Source organism: Megalobrama amblycephala, linkage group LG7 (genome assembly GCF_018812025.1).
Source record: "Megalobrama amblycephala isolate DHTTF-2021 linkage group LG7, ASM1881202v1, whole genome shotgun sequence".
In the NCBI taxonomy this organism is placed as follows: domain Eukaryota; kingdom Metazoa; phylum Chordata; class Actinopteri; order Cypriniformes; family Xenocyprididae; genus Megalobrama; species Megalobrama amblycephala.
The window spans coordinates 14,356,332-14,373,793 of NC_063050.1; the positions used below are offsets into that span (position 1 = coordinate 14,356,332).

Genomic DNA, 17,462 nt, shown 5'->3' on the forward strand with positions numbered 1-17,462 from the left:
TCTGCAAAGTTATAAATTCCATCCTCGTGCTCTTCTCTGGCAGACGTTAGGCCAGACAACACTAAATATTTAATTCTGCTATAATTAATGGTATGAAAATACAATCCTGCGAGGGATCATTTTTCACCCACCTCATTTCTCTGTGTTTAGGCATCACACCAGCTGCGCTTCATGAGAGAATGGGGTGTTTTCGGGAGGACTCTGAGGAGATCTTTCTGGGAGCTACTGACGGTTGCTGTCGCTCTACTTGTGTTCCTGTTGGCATACTCGCACACTGGACACCTGGTTAGGACACGCACACCATCTGCAATGTGATTTAAACTGCAGGGGTTGGACAATGAAACTGAAACACCTGGTTTTAGACCACAATAATTTATTAGTATGGTGTAGAGCCTCCTTTTGTGGCCAATACAGCATCAATTCATCTTGGGAATGACAGATACAAGTCCTTCACAGTTTCCAGAGAGATTATGAGCCATTCCTCTTCCAGAACAGTGACCAAGTCATTATGTGATGCTGGTGGAGGAAAATGTTTTATAGGATATTTTTATAACGCATATAGGCGTGAAACCTCCAACACTACGTATATTGGCCAGTATTTCAGTTTCATTGACCAACCCCTGTACATGAACACATGGTTCCATCTGCGTGCATAAACAAATTTCCTACTAATGCAGAGGAAACAAGTATAATTAAAGAGATGTATTAGATTCATAAAGGACATGAGTTCATAAAAGAAGCACCTCTCCCTGATGTCACTTTATGGTTTATGTCTTTTAACTGTGTACATAACTGAGTGTGTAAGGACCTTGATGCTGCCTGAATTACACATTACATATCTCCTACTGAGGGAGGTAAAACTAATGCTGAAGATATGCTGACCTTCTGTAAAACCAGCTGCATAGACTGGGTATTGTTATTAGTTGTTTATACAAGCGTCACTATTGATATTACTCATACAGAGGGCTAGAGATTTGAACAAACACATAAACCTTATGTAAAAAACATCACGGCATAACTTGTTCTACACTATTTGTGTATAGATCATGCAGCTTGTTGTTTTTTAAGCAGGTGCAAAATCCCATAGACTTTAAAGGTCAAAGAGGTAAAAACAAAGGCATAGCTTGATGACCGCTTGATTTCGCGGAATCATGGGAGGTGTTGTCTTCACGTCTACAGCGGGTGGAAAAGAATCCTTCGGGCAGAAATGATATTCATGGATGAGCTAATGTATTAAAGATTTATTAACATTATTGTAGTATGAGGCAGGGTGTGGCTAAAAGCCGTTGAAGCGATTGCTAATGAGAGACAAGCGCGACACACGGCTCGAGAGCAGTGGAGCTTTTATTATGCCATAGACGACGCTTCTGCTTCTTCCAGTCATGTGTACGTGGGGTAACGCAGCGCTGTTTTATCATATTAGATACATTTGTGGTTTGAAAGTTGTTATAATGCTACTCCATGCATTCACTCGGCGCTACTGTGAGACACTTGTTGCACACTGCAGTAAGCTAGATCGATTATTAGACATGGTAAAACAGGGTACTCACTGTAAATCAAGAGAACGAGATTTAAACAGTAAGACTTACTGTGTTGAGCTATATAACAATGATTAGTTTTCTGTTGATGAATGTATCCATCCAAACAGTTGCTCACCTGTCTAATAAAACACATAATATATTAAATCATCTTTGGTGTTTCCTCTGGAAATCGAGGGTAACACGGGTATGTCATTGATAGGTGACGTCCTGGTTAAAATAGCTTATTTCTCTGGATTTAATCATTCATTTGGGAGACATTTGGGATAATGTCAACAAAATATATAACATTGTTCTAGTGGTTTTTGGATATTTTAATCCAAAAATCTTACATATTGTGCCTTTAAAGGAGAGACAATTCATAAAGACCAGAATATCATAGAGATTTGGGGGTAGGCTCTCTTTCGGGCCAGTAAGCAACTATCACTTTAGAATGCCTTAGCATCCACATAATAGTGACCAAGAAACACCCTGGCAACCACTCAACAATTGTGGGTTGAGTTGTATTTACCTGTGCATACATTTGAAAATGTGTTTGGATCTGAACACACCACCATTTCCTCCTTCCTGAATTATTAAATCCAAATTCCAAGAAGTTCTTAGCTGTTTACAAACAGTAAGTGCAAAAAAAAAAAAGAAATGTTGGCACAATAGTGAAGCAGACATAAGATGCTGTTAAATCATCTCACTCACTCACCTTGAATACTTAATGGGTCAGTTATGAAGCATTATTGAACATCTTTTAAAAGCAGTCTATTCTGATCAATACATCTAATTTTTGTTCTGGATTTAGTCCAGAAGAGTGTTTGCCAAAAGTTTAGCAAACTCTTAAAACAAGCACTTTCTTTTTTCCTTTCTAGCTTTTCCACTCTGTCTTGGAGGGCTACGGAACCGTTAGCTCTACTTGCTTGAAGTTACTAGGCTCTAGTGGGCGTGGACTGTTATCATGGCGACTGGACAGTGGCTCCTCCCCATGTTCCGCTTCCTGTTTCATCTTCCACATTAGCTTTACTCTACTCCGACTTGTTTTGCTGTGGCTTTTGATCTCGGCATTGCTAAGAAACTATCGTCGGGCAAGAGCGGAACTGTACCGTCCAGCCGTTGACCTGCAGGACTACGAGATGGTGGAGTTGTTCCTGCGACGCCTAAAAATGTGGATGGGGCTCAGCCGTGCTAAAGAGGTGCGTGCAACTACAGATTCCCTGAAATTTTGTCTGATGCATGTTTTTACTTATGTAGAATGTCTGGAATTAGGTCTTGCAAGTATCTGTGCCATGTGATTATGAACTCTATGTAGGTTTATAGGATCACAATTGGATATCTAAACCTGAATAGATCATTTAGCCCATAATCCCTTTAGTAGATTTGTAGTACATTAGTTGATGTTTTTAAGACAAAGCAATTTGCCAAGCAGAGAGAATCCCCCTGAGGTTACAGTGTGTTGATAAAGCAGTATTGAAGATATCAGTAACTATGGGTGTGGCATAGTGACTTAAGCTCAGGGTGAATAAATGTTTGTTGGTCACGCCCTCCAAGGAATGAGCCATGAGCTGTTACTTTGTGCTCTTGAGGGCACCTTACCCCAGGTTTCTCCCAGCATATTGTCCCTAAAAGTGTACAGTACGTTGCTTTAGATAACGACAAATGGCTTATTAGTGAATTTCTAGTATGTTACCAGTCTTACAGATTGAACCTTCTCCCCAGACCTTTACCTTTTAAATTACCACCACCCACTTATCTTGAACCTTTATCCCTTTCTTCCCTGATAGTTCCGGCACAAGGTGCGATTTGAAGGTATGGAGCTCCCGCCTTCACGGTCCTCTTCAACAAGTGACTGCAAGTCCTTGTGTCTTCCTCCTCTGGACACTCCAGAGGCTCCCCCAACTCCCGACAGTGTTGATGGAGGATCTGAGGCCTCCTGGCTGCCCACTTCCAGCAGCCCTTGCAGTCTGGCTGAAGCCCCAGGTCTGGGACTAGGCCTCACCTTAGGCCTTGGGGTGATAGTTGGAGGCCAAGGCTGGAAAGAGAGAGCCGAGATGGAGGCAACGCTCCGCAGAATCCTCCCAGCTTTCGATGCTTTGCTTCTTCAACTGGACCGGGTCACCCATGCCACAGAGGAATTGTATCGAACAGAGTACTGCATAGAGAGGCTGCTGAGGAAGAGTAGAGGACGGGGCAGAGGGATACGCCGCCACAGAAGTCTGGAGTCTGCAGGACAGAAGAGACATAGATACAGGGGGGCAGAGAGGAACACACAAGTGTCCGAGGGTAGCAAAAGTCCCTCGAGAACTGAAAGAGGTGCACCTGTGTCTGAGAGAAATCTTCACAAGAAAGACAGAAGGTCAAGGAAATCGGACAAGTTCTCACAAATCACCAGTGGCCATCCCACAAGCCTCAATAAAGTAGACTCCAGTCCCCACAGGACCGATAGTCTCCCAAAGACTCAAGAAATTCTCAGTACCGTGGTGGTAGATGTCAGTAAGACTGAGAAAGACCCTCGCAAGGTGGATTCAGGTCCCCTCAAAGTAAGTCCACCAGAGGGGGACAGTAGTCCACCCAGAGTCCAAAAAAAGGACAAGGCTTCTCATAAAGTAAAAGGAGGTTCCAAGGTTGACCCAAACTTCCAAAGGGACATTGAAGTTGTTGGCTGTGCCAGCAAACCTGCCCCTACCCCCATTCCCACTCCAACGTCTGCTCCCTCAACTGCTCCCGTTTCTGCCATAACTACCCCAGTACCGATCCCTCGCTCCCATGAGTGGGTTCCTCCCAGCAATGGCGAGAACCTTCCCTCCAGTGTCTTCCGGCACCCTGCACACACTACTACGAATCCCACCCGCAAACGCAAGCACAAACCTCCCCCTCTTAAAAACAAGGTGCACCCCAACACAGACAGACCAATCTCAGGACACCCCAAACCTTGACATCCCAAGGTTCCAACAATCAGTATGCAAGTTAAGGCAGATTTTAGGAATCGAGTCATAAGGCTAAGGGACTGAAGGAATGTTGAAGCTCAAGGGTTATGGAGGAAATGAGGACCTGGTGACAGCAGGTTTTGTAACCAGGTCCTCAAGAAGAGCACTAGTTTCTCAAACAAAACCAAATAAATAGACCATAGCCTTAAGTTCCAACCCAAGTCTTTCGATTAGTAACATCTTACTAGAAGTCACAAGATGGAAACTAGGTGCAGGACGCCATGGTTTCTACAATCCTCAAGAAGTTCCATTTGATGCAAGTTGCCCTTTACCTTTCCCTCTCGCAGTGACCTCAAGTCCAACCTCTTGACCCTGGTGGTCAATGGGGTTGAAACCGACAAGAGCACACCTTGTGCTGTCGCAGCAACAAAACAAACTCTAGAAAGAGACAATGAAGGACTACAACAGCATGCCTGTTGATGCAGGATGGCTAAAGCTCGTTGGTACTTGTCATGCAATGTTTTTAGTTATTTTTGATAAATAGTGTTCTTTTTTTGTGTTGTTGTTGAAGGAAGCTATGTTAATGTCATGGGTGTATGTATTGCCCATCAATGCAGAATAGGCACAGCTTATTCAGAAAGGGCTCACACTGACAAACTCGCACACAAACAGACATAAGACACACCTAGATTTGCAGGTACATATCTGATACCATTCCATAAATATAGAGCTATGCTTTGAGGTACTTATGCATAATTCATGCTTCTTGATATAAGAAAATAGACGCAAACACATATCAGAAGATATATAGACTTGTATGATTCCCTACCTACACTTACACACTCACACTAACATACTTCTGAAGAGGCCATCAGGGTGCTAAACAACTAGTAATCCTCAGGATTTCACATATATTTCTTCCGACATAATTGCATGTCAGCTCCATTCAGAGGTTTCTCAGAGTGAAATGGACCCGAGGGCGAGTGAGAGAAGATTAAAATAGAAGGAAAGCCGAGAGAAGGGAAAGGGTGTCAGAAAGTGTTAATCCAAAGGGAGACAAAAAATTTGGGATAAGTTAATAGTAGGACATGAAAGGTTAGATGAAGGGAAATGTTGAACAAGCATTCAGACAAAGGTACGTCCCTCATTCAAGCACAACTCCCTGAATTCTCTGTATGGGTATTTGTTGTTCCAGCAGGTAGAAATTATGTTCCATGAAGCATTATTATTGTAAGTAAGTTTGTTAATGAATGAAAAATCAGCTTATGATATATGGAAGTGTTTGTTGCTGCCTTCTATGATGTTTTGAATCTAATTTAAAAAGCACTTTGTATTGATGTTATAAAATGAATGATTGTGATGGTATCAGTGTGATTTAGATTGAATGTGTTATGGAAAATGTTTTGCAGAAATAATAAATAAGCTTGGTACGAACATAAGAGATAGTTACAACAGCATTACTCTCCGTATAATTTTGCCAAAGCTTGCTACTCAAGTAACAAGAGATTAACTTAAGTTTCTTTTGTACTTAGCACTTTATTTCAGTGTCAAGCTTTAGTGCTTTGCCATACTTAACTAGTATGTAATGTTTCTTCACATACAGCTTTCCAGAACTATTCTCTTTGAGTATTATACACAAGCTGCATCAGGATATTAATTAGCATTCATTTTCATGTATTTGTTTTTATAATTGATTTTATGTCTCTTGTGAAGTACTAAAATAATGTTGTTTACCGTGATGATGCTCAGGGACCCTCTTTGTAAAAACTCAAACCAGGATTTTTTTGTTTGTTTGTTTGTTTGTATTGGCTTCAATCAATACATGTATTCTCATGGTCTCATATAATGAAATTAGAGTAGTTGAGAGTGATTGGATGATGAAGTGATGCTTAAGCATTCAATCATATCCACAACAGGGAGTTTTGATTCTGTCAAAGGTCATATCCACTACAGTAACGTCCTTATTCAGGCCATTCCAGATGAAGTTTTGAAAGGTCATGTTTATCTGTACATATTGGTTTGCCCTGATGTAAATATTGTATTAGAGTTTGATTGCATTTTTAATCTCATTTGCCCTAACCGCACTGAGAGGAAATTCTGTTTTGTTTCCATTACACAAAATGGACGACGGTATGTACACTCATTTCACACAAACGCTTTGCTGCATATTTCTCCTTGGCAGTGACCAAAGGAAAAAACACTTCAAAGTATGAAAACATTGCTTTAAAAAAAACAAAAAAAACATTGAACTACACACAGCACAAGCAGTCATTTTAAAATATAATGGCTTTTTAGTAGTTCTTTGCAGGACAGTACTGTACTGTACTATACTTCATACATTTAGAAGGTGTGTGTCAGAAAAAGAAAGTCTGGCATTTCAAGCCAGCCACACGTGCCAAAACCAACATGCATGCAATAATGTAAAGTCTTAATTTTTTTTGTATTAAATGCCGAAGGTAATGTGTTGATTGCAAGTTTGCCATTTTGTGTTGTATTGTGCTGTTGTACTTGTAACTTTGTAGCACTTCGCTTTACATGCTTTTGCACTTGACAAAGTCAAATAAAGAGTCTGACAGCTGAGAGTCTGGTTCCTGTGGGGCTTCAATTCAAGATATTGATTTAACTTTTAAGGCTTTTTATTCACTTGTGTATTGTGTCACAACATAAACATTACACTGCTCTTTGAGATCTGTGGGAAATCTTTCAAATCACAACTTAACATCGCCCACTCAATGCTACCTTTAATGCTTTTGTTTAGGGCAGGGGTGTCTAAACTCGCTCGTGGAGGGCCACTGTCCTGCAGAGTTTAGCTCCAACTTGCCTCAACACACCTGCCTGGAAGTTTCTAGTATACCTATTAGGACCTTAGAGCTAAGCTTTGCAGGATAGTGGCCCTCAAGAAGTAGGATTGGTCACCCCTGGTTTAAGGTATTAGTTAAAGGTACACTATGTAACTTTTGGTTCTCTAATGGTTAAAAAAAAATCTGCATGCATTTTGCGGAAGAACATTGTTTTGGTTGCGCTTTGGCTCTGCGTGACTGGATGGAAAGGATCTCAAGCTGACTAGCTGAAGATGTTACTGTAGCTTTACCCATTTATAGACACACTCCTTGAAAAGAAAATTCCAGCACAGTGCTACCACAACCATAATAAAATGACCCTTCACAATAGATAATGCTTTACAATGAACTCTGTTAGAGAGCAATTTATCTGTTTAATAAATTGCCTTACTAATCTGTTGAGCAATAACACCATCTCTGCGTCTCTTTTACAACATTTCAAATCCCTCAGTTCTCGCAATCTCCGAGAAAGCCAAGCCCATGTTGATTTTTGTTTTATTTCGAGCTCTGTCACATTCTCTTTTTTGCCAGCAGACTCTCTTCTGGTTTTTTATGTATTTTTAAATGGGTGATTCCCGGAGGTTCAAGATTTAGCGGCTCCATGTCAACCTTTCTCACTCCAAAACGCGTCAGAGTAGCCGGAGCAACTTTTCTCCATTTACGAATATGACGAGACATCTATGGACGAGTGACATAAGACATGTAGGCAATTTCCCATGCCATCCCACCAAGTCTAAAATATTGGCCCGGTTTTATAGACAGGGCTTAGATTAAGCCAGGATCAGGCCTTAGTTCAATTAGGACGTTTAAGTAACTTTTATAAACGTGCCTTAGAGGGAAAAAAAAAAAAAACATCACTGCTGTGAATCTTGAGACAAAACAATGGCACTGCAAACATACATTTTAGTCTGGAACTAGGCTTAAATCTTGTCTGTCAAACCAGGAGCCAAATGTAATCTAATTGGATTTCGACTATCGGATTGGATCAAATCTTGAAAATGGGTTGTTCAAAAGGAAAAAAAAAAGGATTCTGAAATCAATTTAGATCACACAATCCAATCTTGGTTTTGATCTGGATAAAATCATCAGTTAGTGTTGTTCAAAACATTTTAGTAAGATTGGGATACCTTTGATCCAAAAAATCTGGATAATACTGATCCCATCAGAAGGGTGGATTTCAGGAACGAAAATGTAATAAAACTTTAAAACTGATAAAAAATAAATAAAATTATAAAACATTTTAATTTTATTTTGCTCTTGATTAGTTTAACTGTTAAAGTAATAAATTAGAAGTAAACATTAGGCTACATATTTATCCTTTCGGCAACCTACTGTAAAGTAAAAAAAGAGATTGTGGTGCCATAAAATAATCCCCAAACAGCTGTAAATATCAATCCAAAATATTAGATTTGATTCAAAGTGTTTTTATCACTGTCTGTAAACTATATCATTGGCACAATCATGAGAGATGAACTAGTCGAAAGTTCTTTGCGAGTTTTTCGGGTGAACGCTACACTGAACTTTTCTGAGAGAATGCATCGAAATGTTATTTTCCCCCATCTCATATTCCTTCTATCACCATGTCCCTTTAGGGGCTCCGTAAAGCACTACCCTGACAGCAACAGTGTCGGCCCAGATCCGGCCCACATACACATGTACCAGATTTGGGCCGGATCTGGGCCACACTATGTTGCTGTCTGGGTAGTAATCCAGGAGTGCGTTTCCCAAAAGCATCATTAGCCAACTAACATCGCAAGTTCCGTCGTTACTTACATAGTTCAACGATTTGGTGTTTCCCGAAACCATAGTTCAAACGAACATTCTCAAACTGCATCGCAAACTTGTGTGGTTGAACGACAGCTCTCGAGCTGTGGTTTAGGATGACCAGACGTCCCGAAAAATTCGGGACAGTCCCGAAATCTAAACTGTTGTCCCGAATCCCGAATCTGGCCCTAATTGTCCCGAAAATTATACTAAAGCAAAATCTTGAGTAATTATTGTCTGATAAACATTAAAAACTGTCTGCGGAGATTGAGTCGTCCTGCAACCAGCCCCCGCCGGCTGCTCATTGGCTGCTGCATCTTTTTTCTAAGTTCTAAAAAAATACCGTAGACGGCTAGGCGCGAATTTAGATATGCATGCCCTTTTTCTTTTTTCTTTTGTTTTATTTAGATAGGGACATATACAAATAACATAGATAAACGTTAACAGTCATCTGACGCATGTATCATAATGTTTTTAGCTTAAAGCTAATTTACAACACTTGTCCCTAGTAGGGCTTTTTTGAAAAAACAAACAAAAAAACAATACAGTTTAACATTAACATCAACATTAATAAAAGACCGGAAAGGAATGAGGATAAAAATGTAATACAATGGAAAATAATAAAGAAGGATTAAAAGTATACAGAAAGGGCAAAGTCAAAGGACTAAATATGAGAACAACATTGTTCCTGAATTAACCACAATTTGATTTTTTTTTTTGAAGGTGGCTAATGTCGGGATACATTTCAGATGATCTGGCAGAGCATTCCATAATTTTGCCCCTTTCGCTGAAACAGCAACCTGGGCAAATGTTCTACGAAAAGGGATGTTACAATTGACTTTAGAAGCAGATCTGGTGGATCTAGTACTTTGCTGTCTTGTTATTATTTTGCAAAGCGGTAGTGGAGCAGCATCATTTAAGCATTTAAAGACCAGTTTAACCAGATGCAGAGAAATAAAATTAACAAAACTTAGAATCTTATATTTACTTTGAATTTGGCAGTGATGGTACCTTATTCTCTTCTTGTCCAGAACTTTCAAGGCTCGATTGTAAAGACACTCTATGATTTTGACTGATGACTGATGAGCTTGGGACCATGTGGTTAAGCCATAAGATATATGTGAAAGAATCATAGAATTTAAAAAAATAAAAGCACAGTCAAGAGACAGACAGTTTCTTATCATCATAAAACAGCTTAAATTGGCCCTAATAGTTTTACAGATTTTCTTAATATGACTTTTAAAATTCAATTGATAATCTATATTAATTCCAAGATACTTCACTTCAGTACTTGTTCAATAAGTTCCCCATTAATTTTTATGTTCAAAAGTTGTGTTAGAGGTAGTTTTTGAATAGAAAAGCAGACCGAGTTTGTTTTTTTAGTATTTAAAGTTAAACAAGATGAGGCCAGCCAAGATGATATTCTTTCTAAATTAGTATGAAGTTTGTCAGCCACAGAGATACATGTATCAGCAGATGCATACACCACTGTGTCATCTGCATACATCAGTAGACCTATATCTGGACATACTACATCCGGTAAGTCATTAATATATAGACTGAAAAGTATGGGTCCCAAGACCGTGCCCTGAGGAATACCTGTTTTAATTTTAAGAAAAGTGGATCTCACACTATTAATCACAACACACTGTTCACGGCCCTTTAAATATGATTCAAACCAGGACAATGTTTTTTTGGATAAATTGAACTTAGCTAATTTAGAAATTAATATATTGTGATTTACTGTATCGAATGCTTTTTTTAAATCTAGAAACACAGCACCAGCTACATTTCCCTGGTCAAGTGATTGTTTGATACTTTCAGTTAATAGACAGATTGCGGATTCTGTGGAATGGTTGTGCCTGAATCCAAATTGCAGAGGACTCAGATACTGGTTTGTCTCAAGATAGTGCATGAGTTGTTCTGAAACAATCTTCTCTAAAACTTTAGACAAAGCTGGGAGAAGACTGATAGGTCTATAATTACAAGACATTTTGTCATCTCCTGATTTAAAAATAGGTATTACTAGAGCATTTTTCCACCCATCTGGGAATTGCCCAGATTTAATGGAGATATTAACAAGATTGGTGAGAGGCTGGACCAGAATGCTGCTGTATATTTTTAAGAAAAGCTGTATCTAAATTAAAAATATCTTTTGAGAAGGTGGTGTTTAGGTCCTGTATAGCTTTCAGAACAGCTGTCTGACCAACCTCCCTGAGCTGGAATGAGTTATCTTGACCTTCAAGCAGGTCTACTGTTGTTAGGCCTATATCGTTACAGCATGGAAAGCTTGATGCTAGGTTGTTAACAGATTGTATGAAAAAGTTATTGAATTGATTAGCAACTTGTGCATTATCAGTGATGGTGTGTTCACCCATTTTAAGTTCATATTTTGTTTGGGTGGTGTTACCCTTTGGATTTAATAGGCTGTTTAATTGTTTCCACATTAATTTGCCGTTCCCTTTATAGCCTCTGTTAGAGCTTGAATATAATAATTTGATTTAGACATTCTAAGTTCTTTGACAACTTGGTTACGCAAACCTTTAAAGGTGCCCTAGATTATGTTTTTAAAAGATGTAATATAAGTCTAAAGTGTCCCCTGAATGTGTCTGTGAAGTTTCAGCTCAAAATACCCCATAGATTTTTTTTTATTAATTTTTTTAACTGCCTATTTTGGGGCATCATTATAAACACGCCGATTTTATGCTGCGGCCCCTTTAAATACCGTGCTCAAAGTTTACACAGCTAATATAACCCTCAAAATGGATCTTTACAAAGTGTTCGTCATGCATGCGGCATGCATGCGTCGGATTATGTGAGTATTGTATAGACCTTATGTAGCCCTGCCCCTTTTCAGCGTTGCGCTCGTTGTCTTTTGACTTCCGGTTTGTATTTCCACAGCGATATTACATTTATGAATGAACTGCTCGTTTTAAAATCTTCCCGATCTACTGACATTTGTTAAGACATCTGCTTTAAACATAACAATGCTCATGATAACTTTCATTAACTCTACAACAAGTAAATCCACTTAACCAACTAATTATTCTTTGACAGCGATGCCATAGAAATGTACAGAGCTACCGCAAAACGGAAGTTCAAAGACAATTTTATAAAGATGGCGGCGCGCTTGTTTCTCTGGTAAATAAGGTCTATACTGTTATATTGTTTACTTCTGATTTTGAATGAGTTTGATAGTGCTCCGTGGCTAACGGCTAATGCTACACTGTTGGAGAGATTTATAAAGAATGAAGATGTGTTTATGAATTATACAGACTGCAAGTGTTTAAAAATGAAAATAGCGACGGCTCTCTTGTCTCCGTGAATACAGTAAGAAACAATGGTAACTTTAACCTCATTTAACAGTACATTAGCAACATGCTAACGAAACATTTAGAAAGACAGTTTACAAATATCACTAAAAATATCATGTTATCATGGATCATGTCAGTTATTATTGCTCCATCTGCCATTTTTCGCTATTGTTCTTGCTTGCTTACCTAGTCTGATGATTTGGTTGTGCACATCCAGACGTTAATACTGGCTGCCCTTGTCTAATGCCTTTTATAATGTTGGAAACGTGGGCTGGCATATGCAAATATTGGGGGCGTATTACTGTTACGTAACAGTCTGTGTTATGTTGAGATTCGCCTGTTCTTCAGAGGTCTTTTAAACAAATGAGATTTATATAAAAAGGAGGAAACAATGGAGTTTGAGATTCACTGTATGTCATTTCCATGTACTGAACTCTTGTTATTTAACTATGCCAATATAAATTCAATTTTTCATTCGAGGGCACCTTTAAATAGTTTCAAATCAGTGTCCCTTCGGGTCTTAATAAAAGTTTTCAAGGCAAGGTCTCTCCTTTTCATCAGCTTTCGAATGATAATGAAAAATTTTGTTTTAAGCCTTGATGAAGAGAGCGCAAGTTGCAGCAGCCGCGAGGAGGACAGTGATGCACGCGTAAAGGAGTGATTGATTGTTCGCAGCACTGTGTACAAAAAAATACTTCACAATTATTTCGTTATTTTCGTTTAAGCTTATTAGCGTTAGACCATACAGAAAGGTCTGATTTACGCACTGTTACTTACAACAGTCATTGTTTTTGTTTTTTTTCACAATGACATTTGAGTTCATGATTTTAATGTTGTTGTTTTTTTGTGGCAGACTAAAGAGTAATGACAGACTGTTGATCTTTGAATAAAAATATGTTTGGTTCAGGTTTGAAATTCATTATCTTTTATTATAGGCTACGCAGTCACATGGCATTAGTCCTGTAATGCCATGTCCGTAATTTATAGCAAAAAATCTAGCATTAATTCGGTCTCAAACGGATTCATTTAAAGGGATAGTTCACCCAAAAATGAAAATTTGATGTTTATCTGCTTACCCCCAGCGCAACCAAGATGTAGGTGTCTTTGTTTCTTCAGTAGAACACAAATGATGAGTTTTAACTGCAACCGCTGCCGTCTGTCAGTGGTATAATGCATGTCAGCGGGAACTTGGACTATAAGAGTAAATAAAACACGACAGACAAATCCAAATTAAACCCTGCAGCTCGTGACGACACATTGATGTCCTAAGACACGAAACGATCGGTTTGTGCGAGAAACCGAACAGTATTTATATCATTTTTTACCTCTAATACACCACTATGTCCAACGGCATTCATCACTCGATTCGTTTGGTCTGATCGCGCTCTGACAACGGCAGTGATGTCTGGCGCTCATTGAAGTATATGTGCGAAACATCACTGCCGCTGTCAGACCAAACGAATCAAGTGATGAATGCACAAACTGATCGTTTCGTGTCTTAGGACATTAATGTGTCGTCACGAGCCGCAGGGTTTAATTTGGATTTGTCTGTCGTGTTTTATTTACTCTTATAGTCCAAGTTCCCGCTGACTCGCATTATACCACTGACAGACGGCAGCGGTTGGAGTTAAAAATCATCATTTGTGTTCTACTGAAGAAACAAAGACACCTACATCTTGGTTGCGCTGGGGGTAAGCAGATAAACATCAAATTTTCATTTTTGGGTGAACTATCCCTTTAAAAAAAGTTATTTCGCCAACGTGGTTGAACGACAGGTTTGCGACAATATGGTGGTTCAGCAGCGAGTTACGTCGCTGTATGGGAAACGCCCCCCAGATTTGGTAATCTGAAAAAGTGTGTATCTGGATCAGCGTGATCCAATACAATTTTGGATCCAATCCAAAGTAGAATGGATTACCTGATCCTGGATCGCAAAACATGGGATTTCCAAATCCAGATCATTCTGATCCAGATTAAACTTTTTGAACAACTGGACCCAGGGGGATTGATAATCTATTTTCTAATTTTTTAAATTTTGTTCATTTTGAACAAATGTAATGTACATTTGAGTTTTTCCCCCATATATGCATTCATATTTCTTTCCTTGATGTATTTGCTCCATTGTAAAGCAACCTTGAGTTCTAAAAAGGTGCTATAAAAATGCGTAAATCAATATGTCCTACACTGGTATCTATACAGACTAAAGCAACGTTTTAAAACATGAGTAAAAGCAGACTCTGAACAGCAGAAGCATTTTTTGCACATTTCAAAGTTTATTAGGTAGCAAAGTGCACACATGCACACACGTCTGATGTGGTTTACTGCTTTAGCGTTGTGCTGCGAATCTGTTGTTCTATTAGAAACTCAGATTAGAATTAACCATCACACATAAAGAAAATGACAGAAAACAAGCAAACAGCAATTAAAATATGTAGTTCAGTCACAGTCAACTTTAAGCACAATGGATTGATAAATGTCTTTGGTAACACTTTACAATAAAGTTCTATACATCAGTTAAGATGAATAATCCTTTTACAGCACTTAATGTATGTGTTCATTTCTAAACAGTAAAGCGTTTGTAACATTCAATGCTGCATGACGAAGTCACATGAGCTTACAGTGAACAGTGCATTTATAAATTAACATTAAATGCTTTAAGAATTGTTCATAATATCCAATATAATAACGATAGAACGTTATTGTAAAGTGCTTCCATGTTTTCTTTTAAGCTGTACTGTGGACTTTGTAAAGGCTCGCTGTGTAGTTTATGCGGGTCATGTTGGCACTGCTGTGTGGACGGTTATCATCAAACATTTCATATATTCAGAGGAAAATAAGAGAGATTGAGTGCGCAAGCACAAGTTTGCTCTAGAGAAACAAACGTGTGGATGAAGATGGGAAGAGACTGCAGGAAAGTGTGTTAATCGTGTGCGTGTGCAATTTTGGTGTACTGCTTAAAACGGCATGCGGAAATGCCAGTGCGTGTCTTTACATCCATCTTTCAGCAGACAGTCACAGTCATTCATACAGTCACAGCGTTGAGCGAGGCTGCATTCCAGCTGAACGAATCTCTTACTTCCTGGTGGCACGATGGGTTGTTGTAAAGGTGATGAAATCTTATTAACACCAAACCACCCTGCCCTCCGCCTTAAGGAAAGAGTTCATTTGCCTGGACTGATGGGAACGCAGCGTCTTTTTATCTCGGTTAAAAACACATCATGGGCCTCTCACTAAACAAAGTCTGTGAAATCGTCGACGGTCGACACCAGCCTCTTCCTCTGGCCGACGTCTGGGTTCGAAGCAGAACCGGAGGGCTGGTGGGCGGGTTTATTCTGCAAGGGGGCGTGGCTCTGAGTCAGAGAGATTCCATGAGTGGGGCGGGACTGAATTTCCTCCTGAGCCTATTGATGGAGAACACACACATATCACGAAAGAAAGCATTCCCACAATACATATACTGTGTATTATATATGCAATACAATGCTATTATATATTAGAGCACTCTCACCCGGGTCCTGATCCTCTTGATGTGTCTCAATCTTGCCAGCCATTTTGAAGCGTACGCGTCCGATGGGTTCGCCCTGCACTGGTGCACCAGCGACGCCATCTTTCCAAGACAAAAGAGCAGATAAAAGACTCAGTAAAAGCAGTGTATACTGGAATATACTTAGTATTTTTGTAAACCTGAAACACCTTTCAATATAAATTCTTCAATTTAAGTAATTCTGTCTACTAAAGGCTCTTAAATTTCCGTGGTAACCATGGCAACAAAAAGCTATTAATCCGCCCCACAAATAGTCGTCCGTCCCGAGTGAAACCCGAGTTTTGCGTTTATCTTCCCCTGACCTGCCGGCCATTTTGTGCTAATTGGAGGCAGAAGCAGTGGGCTGCGCTTTCCTGGAGTGATTTGTAGGGTCTCGGAGGAAAGCGTGGGTGTGTGAGTCACCGAACAGCCTTATTACACAGTCTCCACTTATCACAGCAGGTGGGAAGAGTTGTCTAAGAAAACAGACTGTGTGGCAAGAATGAGTGCTGAGAGCTGTGTGCGACCAATGGTTTTCCATCGTATGCGAACGGTCTTTGTTAGTGGTTTTCAAAAAAACATTACTGCACTCGCTCTGCATCATTTACACCACATACATAAATTATACCTTACATTATGACAATTTGCACCTAACAAAAACAGTTAAATATACCATTTATGCATTAAATACTAGGACTGAGTAAAAAATATCAAGTTCTTAAAGGGTTAGTTCACCCAAAACTGAAAATAATGTCATTAATTACTCACCCTCATATCGTTCCACACCCGTAAGACCTTCGTTAATCTTCGGAACACAAATTAAGATATTTTTGTTGAAATCCGATGGCTCTGTGAGGCCTGCATAGGGAGCAATGACATTTCATCTCTCAAGATCCATTAATGTACTGAAAACATATTTAAATCAGTTCATGTGAGTACAGTGGTTCAATATTAATATTATAAAGCGACGAGAATATTTTTGGTGCGCCAAAAAAACAAAATAACGACTTATTTAGTGATGGGCGATTTCAAAACACTGCTTCAGGAAGCATCGGAGCATAATGAATCAGTGTATGGAATCTGCTGTTCGGAGCGCCAAAGTCACGTGATTTCAGCGGTTTGACATGCGATCTGAATTACGATTCAATACACTGCTTCAGGAAGCTTCGGAGCATAATGAATCAGTGTTTTGAAATCGGCCATCACTATATAAGTCGTTATTTTTTTTTATTTTTTTTGGCACACCAAAAATATTCTCGTCGCTTTATAATATTAATATCGAACCACTGTACTCACATGAACTGATTTAAATATGTTTTTAGTACATTAGTGGATCTTGAGAGATTAAATGTCATTGCTGGCTATGGAGGTCTCACTGAGCCATCGGATTTCAACAAAAATATCTTAATTTGTGTTCTGAAGATGAACGAAGGTCTTACGGGTGTGGAACGACATGAATAAACAGGACATTGTAACACACCTCCCATCTTATAAAATTTCAATTAATTTAGTGCTTTCTTAATTTTGATTTGAAACAAAGTCTCAGATTTCAAATTCTGCCCGTGGTTTTC

General features: G+C 39.2%; 3 protein-coding genes across 9 annotated transcripts in view; 1 reads left to right on the forward strand and 2 right to left on the reverse strand.

Annotated features, from left to right (window-relative positions):
• Positions 1 to 7,032, forward strand: part of pkd1a (polycystic kidney disease 1a) — a 96,848-nt gene extending 89,816 nt beyond the window's left edge. For both annotated transcript variants that reach the window (XM_048195966.1, XM_048195965.1), the window contains 3 exons: positions 151 to 285; positions 2,399 to 2,719; positions 3,308 to 7,032. In XM_048195966.1, coding sequence (XP_048051923.1) covers positions 151 to 285; positions 2,399 to 2,719; positions 3,308 to 4,459 — 1,608 coding nt within the window. In that variant the 3' untranslated portion in view covers positions 4,460 to 7,032. The remainder of the gene's footprint in view (positions 1 to 150; positions 286 to 2,398; positions 2,720 to 3,307) is intronic.
• LOC125271747 (NACHT, LRR and PYD domains-containing protein 12-like) overlaps positions 1 to 17,462 on the reverse strand; it is a 1,137,836-nt gene that overhangs the window by 568,309 nt on the left and 552,065 nt on the right. The gene's annotated exons all lie outside the window — the stretch shown is intronic.
• The window catches only part of tsc2 (TSC complex subunit 2), a 66,501-nt gene continuing 63,658 nt past the window's right edge, over positions 14,620 to 17,462 (reverse strand). For all 4 annotated transcript variants that reach the window (XM_048195969.1, XM_048195967.1, XM_048195970.1 and 1 more), the window contains 2 exons: positions 15,877 to 15,975; positions 14,620 to 15,769 (listed from right to left, as the gene is read on the reverse strand). In XM_048195969.1, coding sequence (XP_048051926.1) covers positions 15,599 to 15,769; positions 15,877 to 15,975 — 270 coding nt within the window. In that variant the 3' untranslated portion in view covers positions 14,620 to 15,598. The remainder of the gene's footprint in view (positions 15,770 to 15,876; positions 15,976 to 17,462) is intronic.